The sequence below is a fragment of the Cebus imitator genome, unplaced genomic scaffold, assembly GCF_001604975.1.
Source record: "Cebus imitator isolate Cc_AM_T3 unplaced genomic scaffold, Cebus_imitator-1.0 Scaffold112, whole genome shotgun sequence".
Classification (NCBI taxonomy): domain Eukaryota; kingdom Metazoa; phylum Chordata; class Mammalia; order Primates; family Cebidae; genus Cebus; species Cebus imitator.
In genome coordinates this window covers 269,877-280,996 of record NW_016107427.1, presented here as the reverse complement: position 1 = coordinate 280,996, position 11,120 = coordinate 269,877, and the positions used below count along the sequence as shown (strand labels likewise).

The following is an 11,120-nucleotide window of genomic DNA, read 5'->3' as shown; positions in this document are numbered from 1 at the left end:
GCGCCACCATGCCCAGCTAATTTTTTGTATTTTTAGTAGAGACGGGAGTTTCACTATGTTGACCAGGATGGTCTCGATCTCTTGACCTCGTGATCCACTTGCCTTGGCCTCCCAAAGTGCTGGGATTACAGGCGTGAGCCACCGTGCCCGGCCAAGTTTTCTACATTTTCTATACAAAACATGTATTACTTCCATAATAAAACCTGCTTGAGATTGAAGAAAAGTAAAACCCCTCTGTTGCTTCTCATCAACTGCAGGATGAATTGCAAGCTCCCCAGGTGGCTTGCAAGGTCTACCTGCCTCCCTGATGCTTCCTCTACTCTTTTCTGTGTTTGAAGCAAGTTCTGGTTCAGACAGAAAGCCTGATCTTTCAGGGTGTTGGGTCCCCACTTCCGCAGTCATAGATGTGACGTCCTTCCCTTGACTTGGGACCTTCTGAGGGATGCAAGGTAGACCTGGGGACCACGTGAATGGCCAAGGCATGCCTGTGTTGCTTTCGGTTTCTTAAGGAGTGACTTCAGTCCATTTAAAGGGTTGTGAAAATTCTGAGAATACTGCAGACCAAATATATCTTACGTAACAGTTGGGTCCCTGCAACACTTCAGGGCTCTTTCAAAATCTGGTAGTTACTAGCTCTTCAGTGACTGAGATGGACCAAAGTGAAGATTTGTCCCTGCTTTTAGCTCTGCTTCAGTTCTTAATTCTAATGGGGAATTATGTGACTTAAACTCAGGCTGTGAGATGCATCAATGATCAATACATGTGGGCACAAAATAAACCCTTGAGACATTTTTTTGCATGGTATGCTGGCCTAGGCAGGAATATTCTTGAGGCTAAAACTGTAGAACTCTCGGACTGTAGTGCTCTGAATGTGGTGGTGAGAGGCCTGTGATGTGTCTCCTGTGTGTCTTTCACTCCTATGCAGTTTGAGTTCATGATTGAGTCCATCCTATATGCCCGGGATGCCTGGCTGAAGGAGGACGGGGTCATCTGGCCCACCATGGCCGCGCTGCACCTTGTGCCCTGCAGTGCTGATAAGGACTATCGTAGCAAAGTGCTCTTCTGGGACAACGCGTACGAGTTCAACCTCAGCGCTCTGAAGTAAGTGTCCACAGCTGGGACGGTACTGTCTTGTGCGGCCTCCTGGTCCACGGTCTGCAGGTGAGCCAAGGCCCTGGGAGATCCCACACAACGGTTGGATAAATGAGGGTACCTGTGCACCCAGATAGGACAGTCTGTTGTAGTGCTGGAGTAATTAAAACAGTATGGGGCCGGGTGCGGTGGCTCAAGCCTGTAATCCCAGCACTTTGGGAGGCCGAGGCGGGTGGATCACGAGGTCAAGAGATCAAGACCATCCTGGTCAACATGGTGAAACCTCGTCTCTACTAAAAATACAAAAAAATTAGCTGGGCATGGTGGTGCGTGCCTGTAATCCCAGCTACTCAGGAGGCTGAGGCAGGAGAATTGCCTGAACCCAGGAGGCGAAGGTTGCGGTGAGCCGAGATCGCGCCATTGCACTCCAGTGTGGGTAACAAGAGCGAAACTCCGTCTCAAAAAAATAAAATAAAATAAAACAGTATGGTGCTATAACAAGAAAAGACAGATGAGCAGAACAGGGTAGAATGCAGAGAACAAAAATTTTCATACATGGAAAAGATGGCATTACGATTGGGAGGGAGTGAGGGCCGAGTCAGCAAATTATTCAGGAGAAGTTGATTAGCCTTTTCTCTCACACCATACCTGAAAACTTAATTCTGCGTGGAATCAGTGTCAACAACAGACATCCCTGGGGGCCTGTGTGCGCCATCCTGGGTGGAGAAATGAGCAGCAACAATGGCTGAAAGGAACCCTGGGCTAGATAGAATCTGGCAATCTATATGGCAGAAATTAGCAAACACACGATTGTAAAAGCAAACAAGTAATTAGAGAAATTACGTGCTGACAGATCTTGGAATCTTTTAGATCGCGCCATTGCACTCCAGCCTGGGTAACAAGAGCGAAACTCCGTCTCAAAAAAAAAAATAAATAAATAAAATGATGTTTTTTCCCCACCAGAAAAGCGAAGAGTAGATTAAAATAGCAGCCCAGGCTTGCCTGGTGGTGGCAGGGAGGTGTGACTGCCAGGGCCTTAGAGATTGGCATCTGGCTGCCCACGCCAGCCACTGCCAGAGCCTCCTGCCTGAGTGTTCCTCCCAGCACTGGAAGCCAGTGGCCATCCAGAAGAATATGGTTGAATTGCTGTATATCCGTCTGGTGGAGTACTACTGTGTAGCTGTTAAAAAAGAAACCGTAGGGTTTTAGGGATATGTAATGATACTTGGAAAGGGTTTAAGAGACAGTAAGCTTGGCAGAATAAGTCATTTATACAGAATGGATGTTAGTTTGCATAAATAAATTTATATAAATATGACTGGGGGATACTGCTAAGACAGGGATGTGGAGAATTTAAACATTTCTTTATATTTGTCCCTATTCTCCCATTTTTAAATAAATGCACAATTTTTAATCAGAAAAATATTCAGAAATATGTAAATATAGTGGAATCTTAAAAACATTCACTTTTATATGCTATTTCAGAAGTTACTGCTTTGCTTAGTTTTAAAACACTTCTGTGGTAAGTAATAGGTGACTTACTGGTGAGTCCAGTGCAGCCCGTGATGGGGGTTAGCAAACGGTGACACGCAGGGCTCTGGGCGGCATCTGGTGTCCATTTCCGTGTTGAATTTGTGTAGCAACAGAACAAGTATTTCTCCTAAAACCCAGACTCACTTAGGCCACCTCAGCCCTTGAGTTCCGTACGTTTGTTATAGAGTAACCTACAGAAGGAATACCGCTTTTATGAACTGTGAATAGAAGATCCACAAAAGGTATTTTGAAGTCAAATAGATTCTAAAACTAGGCAAGATGCACTGCAGCCCATCACGTCCTCCAGGTTAGGGGGTGAGTGTTGGTTTCCAAGTGCTCAGATCCCATGAATGAGACCTCACAGGGAAGCGCCCAGTGACTGGCAGGTTCAGGGATGCTTCCAGGTCAGGCTCAGAAGGGCTCGGATGCCCAGGGATGGTCTGGGCCCTCTGGAGGCCTGAGGGCTGCTCGTGGGGCTCAGGGCCCCAGACTGTATCTTGTACGATGTTTGCAATGACTGAACAGTTGCTTTTACCTTTTCCCCTAGATCTTTAGCAATTAAGGAGTTTTTTTCAAAGCCCAAGTATAACCACATTTTGAAACCAGAAGAGTGTCTCTCTGAGCCGTGCACTATATTGCAGTTGGACATGAGAACCGTGCAAATTTCTGATCTAGAGGTGAGAAAAAGATGAGTTGGTCCTTACGTTTAATAATCAGTGACCACGAAACACTCAGACCAGAGCTTGGCTTCTTATCGCAAACCTTCAGTGAGTGCCAGCGGTATGAGTGTGTAGCTATTTTATTATACAAATAAGTGAATTTGTAAAGCGTTTGGTATGGATTTTTTCCGGTCTTTTTTATGTTCTATTCGGATTCTTCATACTGTACATCATTTTCTTTATAGCTGTCTCTAGCGTCTTCATTTTAGATTTGTGTTTAATATTCTCAGCATCTTCGAAATCAAATAAATTCTATTCCGTTTCGTTATGGTATTTGCATTAAGTTTTTTTCAAGTGTTTTTAGCCGCCCTTGATGACAATTATTGTTCCTTGCGGTGGCGCGTGGGCTCTGGGCCGTCCCGCGGCCCCGCCCTGCCCGGAGCCCCCCTCGGCGCCGCGTCTGGAGATGGGGCGCAGCTTTGGCTTTCAGTTCGTTCTGCTGGGGAAGGCCCCGCCTGAGCTCTCCAACCCGTAACCTGAAGAGCTGAGCGCAGAAGGGATACCACAGGAGTTAGGGCAGAAGATGGGGTGCAGGAGGCTCAGATTGCTTGAAACGTTTCTGACTGAAGCCTCTCAACTCACTACGCGGGTTTTGGGGGTGCCTTCCCCAGGGCGGGGGGCTTTTCTGCGGCTCCAGACGCCGGTGCCCACGCGTGCCTTGTCTGCTTGACCCAGACCCTGAGGGGCGAGCTGCGCTTCGACATCAGGAAGGCGGGGACCCTGCACGGCTTCACAGCCTGGTTCAGCGTCCACTTCCAGAGCCTGCAGGAGGGGCAGCCGCCGCAGGTGCTGAGCACCGGGCCCTTCCACCCGTGAGTGTGGGGCGGGGTTCGTGGGGTGCGTGTGGCGGGCCAGGCCGGGCGCGTGGGGCGCAGGGGTGCTGCAGACACTGCAGCCTGTGGGCCCCCTTCGGTCTCGCCCCACTCTGGGCGGGGCTGGGCGTCACCCCAGAACAGCCCCAGTGGGAGGAGCGCCCACAGGTCTTCATGGTCTGACCCCAAGCGCCTCCGCAGGACGTCGGGGTTCACCTGACGCTTTTGGAGCAGGTGGTTTCTGAGGCACAGTTCCCGGCCAGGACCCTGGGCATGCGTGCTGGTGGAGCCGCCTTCACGGGGGTGAGGGGCCGCAGGCCTTCCCTTTAGGACTGGGGTGGGGTCGGCTGCCTGGCTGTCGCGCCGGCCCCGCGAGGGGAACCCGGCTCCAGGAAGGCCGCAGCCGTGCGGGGTTGATGCCACTGGCCTGGAATGTGGGCTTGAATCACAAGGGTCCTGTGGTGTCCCCTTCAGTACCCTCACCTGGCAGAGGCCACACCCACCCCCGAGTCTGGGGACACGGAGAGGGCAGTGAGCTCAGGCACAGGCGCGGCTGAGGGCTGCAGCTAGAGTCAGGGATGAACTGGAGACCTGAGGAGCCCCCTTCACTGCTGCGCCCGTGGACAGCGGGGGTTTGAGGGGCAGCAGAACCTGAAGAACGTAGAGATGTTCCATCGCAGCTCTGCAGAATCCTAGCGTTTTACTGTTTCCCCCAAGTGTGACAGTTGTCCTCACGTTGCAGCTGTCACAGAAGCGACTCCTTGGACCCGATTCCGTCTGTGTCCCCACACTTTCAGGGCAGGAGCTCCATCAGCAGCCTCTGCGCTTAGACGGGGCACACAGCAAGCGGGTGGACAGAGTCCTCCTGGCAGGGCCGGGGAGTCAGACACCACTCCGGGACCCTGTGTGCAGCTGTGTGTCCCTGAGCTCCCTCATCCTCTGGGCCACCCAGGGTGAGCCGTCCACACCTCCTGGAATCTGAGTGGTCTCGGGACCAGCCTTCTGTTTGGCATTGGCAGGATCTGTCTCACCAGCATACCTTTGATCCCAGAGTACCCATAGTCCGTTTAGATCACACGGCTCGGGGTGTATCTGTCCCGAGTTGGCCTGAAAAGCCAAGCTTCGTGTCCCAGGCTCTCAGGGTGGACTGCCCGCCGGGTGGCTGCTGCTGGGGGTGAGCCAGTGGGAGCTGAGTCAGCGCCCCGAGGGCCATGTGGAGACTGTGCTGCCTTAGCCTCCAGGTCACACGCACCCCTGTCTTGTAGCACCACACACTGGAAGCAGACGCTGTTTATGATGGACGACCCAGTTCCTGTCCACACAGGAGACGTGGTCACGGGTACAGTTGTATTGCAGAGAAACCCGGTGTGGAGAAGGCACATGTCGGTGGCTCTGAGCTGGGCTGTCACTTCCAGAGAAGACCCCACATCTCAAAAAGTAAGATATTTAGTTGTAAGATTCTGTCTTGTGGGTGCCGGTCCTCAGGGAGACAGGCGTGGGTAGTGCTGGTGATGGTAGATGCTTGCTGACACCGGGGCCCGTGCCTTTTGTGTACGATCGATTTAATCCTCACACAGAAAGCACATGCTGTTATTGGGTTCATTTCCCATCTGACAGCACAGGAAGTGGAGGACTGTGGAAGGGACGTCATTTCCTCAGGTGACACGGTAAGTGAGGGAGAGCAGAGACCCACCTCAGCCTGAGGCCCCTTGTGCCATGTCCAGAGGTGCCCCCAGGCGGACAGAGGCCTGAGCTGTGCCTTGATGCTCCCTCGACAGAGGCCCCTGTGGCCTCCCAGGCAGCAGTTAATCGAGACGTGTGGTCCGTGATGCATGTTCTGACCGGTGGCCTTCTGGTCCGTGTACGAATTCTTGTGTGGCTCGCCCAGCTTCCTGTCTCAGAGGCTGCTAAAAACGGGATGTTTTTCTTTGGACTCAGGATTAATGTGGCAAAGAAAATAAAAACAAATGGTTTTCCTTTATGTTTTATACTTGTTTTGTGCTTAGCTTTGTGATAATTTTTTGCTAAAAGTTTAGATGCCATTTAAAAAAATTCTGCACCTGAATACTGTTCTTTTTTGTCCAATATTAAACCATTAGGAAATGTAGTATGTTAATCAAATGATTTATTATGTGATTGACCTGTGGTCATTTATCCTTTTCAGGTTGGAGAAAAAGTCTTCCCAATCTGGAGATGACAGTTGATGCTTTATTTGGAAAGCCGTGTGCACATTTGAGAGGTGATGGACGCAAGCCAACCGAGATGCACCTGGCTGCTGCACACTCCTGCGAAAGTCGGTGAACATTCACTCCACCGTGACCCTCCCCAGCTGGCAGGTGACGTCAGGGTCCTTCACAGACAAACACACTTGGGCTCGGCAGGAGCTGCCATGCCACCTTTGCTGCCCAGTGTCTGCCCTCTAGAAGTAGGCCGTGTTTCCAGGTGTTCGCCCGTGGTGCCCACAGTGCTGACCTGTGGCTAGGTTGTAGCTCCACGTCCCCAAGCTCGGTCTAGGTCCACACTCCTAGGATGCACGCCTATCAGCCCGTGTACCCCATGACGTGACTGTCCAGGCCTCCTGTGTTAGTGGTGCCCTTACTGCCATCACTCACCCACTCGTGTGGGATGGAGGATTGCACAGGCCTGTGCCCGTGGCGTGTAAGGACACTGCCCGGGCTAGTACGGGAGCTGAGGTGGCGATGCATGCAAATCAGGTCCTTGGACTCTGCATGGGATAGTACAGTTGTGTAGATGTCTTCCAAATAAATTTCGTGTTGGTGCATCACACATGCTCAATAAATATTTTTAAATGAATGAATGTCATTATGTATCCTGTTTTTAAGGCATATATGTTGTCTTTTGTAACCACAGGATCATACTATATGGATTGCTTTGCATGCGTTTCTCAGTATTTTGAAAAAACTTCCACATCAGGAGATACGTGTCTAAATTTTTTGGTTTTTTGTATTGTTTTGATTTTTATTGAATTTTACTGAAATATAGGCTGGGTGCAGTGGCTTATGTCTGTAATCCCAGCACTTTGGGAGGCTGAGGTGGAATGATTGCCTGGGCTCAGGAGTTCAAGGCCACCCTGGGTAACATAGTGAGATCCTATCGCTACAAAAAATACAAAAATTAGCTGGGCATGGTGGCATGTACCTGTAGTCCCAGCTACTCGGGAGGCTGAGGTGGGAGGATCACTTGAGCCCAGGAGGCTGAGGCTGCAGTGAGCTAGGATTGCACTGCCGCACTCCAGCCTGGGTCACTGAGCAAGACCCTGTCTCAAAAACAACGACAAAAACAAGATATAAAGCATATACTGAAACCAGTGCTCGTCGTGGGTACATACATGACGGCATTTTACAAAGTAGATACACATGTAACCAGCATCAGACCAGGACACGCTACAGACTCCCCGATTCCCCTTCTACTCAGTGCCCACCCTTTCGAGGGTGGTATCCTGACTTATAACTGTCGATTACTCTTGCCTGGCTTTGAACATTATATGAATGGAATTACACACGTGTTGTTTTGTGAGTGCCTTAATTAAACATGTTTGTGAGACTCATCTGTGAGTTGCAGACAGTGTGGTTGTGGCTTACTTTTTCACTGTGGGATAGCATTCAGCTGCATGAATAGACGATAGTTTATGAATCTTACTTCACACGGTGTCCTTTTGTTTGTTAACAGGGTTTAGCTATTACGATTACTGAGACTGTGGACATTTCTGCATATGTCTTTTGGTGCAGGTGTGTACACATTTCTGTTGGGTGTACACGGTACTCCAGGTTTTCAAGTCAAGGAATCTAATGTCCCTGCCAGCTGTGCATGAGAGTTGGCATCCTTGTCAACACCAGTGTTGTGTTTTGCATTTTATCTGCTCTGGCAGGCGTGTGGATTTCGTATACATTTCATTTCATTGATGACTAATCCAATTTCATAGATTTGCTGCTCATTTGGATATCCTGTTTTTGAGGTGCTTGTTTAAGTCTTTGGCCCATTTTGCTGTTAAGGCTGTTTGTTTCTAATTGAGATTCCATTGTTCCTGATATAATCTGGCTGAGTCCTGTATCACATATATTTTTGTGAATATCTTTTCCCTTTCTTTGGCTTTTTTATTTTTATATTTTTGAGATGGAATCTTGCTCTGTCACCCAGGCTGGAGTGCAATGGCATAATCTCAGCTCACTGTAACCTCTGCCTCCCAGGTTCAAGTGATTCTCCTTGCCTCAACCTCTGAGTAGCTGGGATTACAGGTGCCTGCCACCATGCCCAGCTAAGGTTTGTATTTTTAGTAGAAATGGGGTTTTACCATGTTGATCAGGCTGGTCTCGAACTCCTGACCTCAGGTGATCCACCCGCCCTCAGCCTTCCAAAGTGCTGGGATTACAGACATGAGCCACTGCGCCCAGCCTCTGTGGCTTTTCATGCTCTCAAGAAGACTATTTTGATAAACAGAAGTTCTTAAGTGCTGTGTTGTCCAATTTGAAATTATACTGTCTTTGTGGCTTATATTGTTTTCTCTTTTGCACGTAGATCAAATACTCCACCTGGAATTGATTTTTGTCATTATTGTGAGGGGAGGGGCTAAGCTTTATTTTTTTCCCTAGAGATAGAAGCTTAAATCATTGATATCAACCTTTCTTTCTAATACATAGATTAGAACTCTTAATTTTCTTCTAAAATTGCTTTGGATGCAACAGTGAATTTTGATATATTTTCAGTATCACTCAGTTTCAAATGTTTTCTGATTTCTGTTACAATTTCCTCTTTTGTACTATGGGCTATTTAGAAGTGTGTGTGGCTTAATTTTGAAAGGCAGGATTTTCTAGTTACTTTTTCTTATCGATCTCTGGCTTAATTCCATGGTGGCCAGAAAGCAAATTGAGGAATTCTAATCCCTTGAAATTTGCTGAAGCTTGTTTTATGACTCGGTGCATGTGAGCTATATTCTTGTGCAGTTGAGGAGAATGTGTGTTCTGTGGTTGAGGGCAGGGCTCCACATACATCATTTAGATCCAGTTTGTTAGTTGTGTTGTTCAGCTAGTTGGATATTTACTGATGTTCTTGTCTGCTTATAGAGTCTCTGTCTTGGTTCAGGGTGCCATAACAAAACACCACAGACTAGGCAGCTGAAACAGAAGGAATTTATTTCTCACAACTCTGGAGGCTGGGACGGCCGGGACCAAGGTGCTGGCCTCAGTTCCTGCTGAAGCTGCTCTTCCTGGCCTGCAGATGGCACCTGCTCCCTGTGCCCTTACGTGGCAGGGAGCGAGAAAGGGAGTGCTTTTGTGTCTCCTCTCATAAGGACACTCACCCTGCTGGATCAGGGCTTCACCCTATGACCTAATTTGACCTTAATTGCTCCTGTACAGGCCACATGTCCAAAAACAGTCACATTGGGGATTAGAGCTTCAGCACAGGAATTTTGGGAGACACATTCAGTCCACAGCATTCTTCTCCTGGCCCCTCAAAATACATATAGAAAATACATTTCACCCCAGCAGTCCCCAGAGTCTTAACTCATCTTTAGATGCTCTGTAGTACAAAATCTCATTTAAATATCATCTAAATCAGCCGTGGGTAAGACTAAGCTATGATTCATCCTGAGGCAAAATTCCCTCTCTAGCCATGAGCCTGTGAAACCGTACATGTGATGTGCATCCAGAATAAAAAGATGGGTCAGGCCTAGGGTAGACATACTCATTTCAAAAGGGAGAAGCACAAGGAAGGGATCGTAGGTCTCAAGCCAGTCCGAAAATTAGCAAGGCAAATCCCATCAGACCCTAGGGCTCGAGAATGGTCCTGTTTGGTAGGTGCTGTGGCCCCAGCCCCCTGGGGGGGCAGTGTCACTGCTGTGACTTGGTGAGGCTGCCCAGCCCTGCTGGCCCTCTGCAAGGGCAGCCCACTCTAGAGGCCTGCGAAGACCAGGGGACAGCCCATCTTTGAAACTGAGGAAGAAATGGCCTTATCCCTTGGGCCTGGGGTGGAAGTGGTGGCTCTGATGTTCTCTGAATCAGGTTAGGGGTCATTCTTTCCCTTCTTTGGAGAGTAGTGCATGTTTGCAGCCCAACAGCCATTTTGGCCAGGCTGGCTTAGAACGCCTGACCTTGTGATCCACCCTCCTTGGTCTCCCAAAGTGCTGGGTTTATTGATGTGAGACACTGCGCCTGGCCTGTGTCAGGATTTTCTATCACGGACAGGGAGGCTAATGGCCTAGGTGTAATTTCATTCATGGTTATTAGAAAAGGCATCTCAGCCAAATGTGGTGGCTCAGGCTTGTAATCCCAGTGCTTCAGGAGGCCAAGGCAGGAGGATCACTTGAGTCTAAGAATTTGAGACCAACCTGGGCAACATGACAAGACTTGCCCACAAAGCAGAGGCACCAGAAGTAGAAGTGCCGGTCTTCTGTTGTCACTTCCATCACATCCACCACGTCCTGCAGGTCACTGAGATTCAGGGGAGGGAGGAATGGCGAGGTCTTGCTTGGGGAAGACCTGCTGGGAAGAAGACAGTGCTGCAGCCGGACCCAGGCAGGGCGTGACTACTGGAGGCTGCTTCCCCCACAAGGCTCAGAGGGCCAGGCAGGGGCAGTCACAGGCCTGCATTCCTGGACTCTCCCCTATTACTTTTCAGGCTGTGAATTGTCCAACACCTCTTGAAAAGTGGAGAAATCATTCTGAAGCCTTGAAACAATTTTCTTTCTCATCGTTTACTGGTGACTTGGGCTGAATAAGGAATTAGCCTGTTTTCCAACCAAAACACTTGAATTCTTTTCTGCTGGCTAAGAAGCAGCAACCAATAAGGAATCTTGTTCAAAACTACGCTCTGAAGTCAGTGTTTGTCTGACGCCCCCTTTGGGTTTTGCAGTGCTATAACCCACTTCCAGAGGCTGTTTCATGGGTGAAACACCTAGGAGCAGACCCACTTGGTTAGGAACCCAAATTGACTTCCTTCCTCAGAC

General features: G+C 49.2%; 1 protein-coding gene across 4 annotated transcripts in view; it reads left to right on the top strand.

Annotated features, from left to right (window-relative positions):
* The window catches only part of PRMT2 (protein arginine methyltransferase 2), a 32,416-nt gene extending 25,442 nt beyond the window's left edge, over window positions 1–6,974 (top strand). For 2 of the 4 annotated variants that reach the window (XM_017538472.2, XM_037741994.1), the window contains exons 7-11: window positions 926–1,101; window positions 3,173–3,302; window positions 4,020–4,156; window positions 5,422–5,593; window positions 6,321–6,974. In XM_017538472.2, the coding sequence (XP_017393961.1) occupies window positions 926–1,101; window positions 3,173–3,302; window positions 4,020–4,156; window positions 5,422–5,593; window positions 6,321–6,353 (648 nt within the window). In that variant the 3' untranslated portion in view covers window positions 6,354–6,974. The remainder of the gene's footprint in view (window positions 1–925; window positions 1,102–3,172; window positions 3,303–4,019; window positions 4,157–5,421; window positions 5,594–6,320) is intronic. The other 2 variants (XM_017538473.2, XM_017538474.2) reach the window with 2 other exon arrangements.
* Window positions 6,975–11,120: the final 4,146 nt, after the last annotated feature.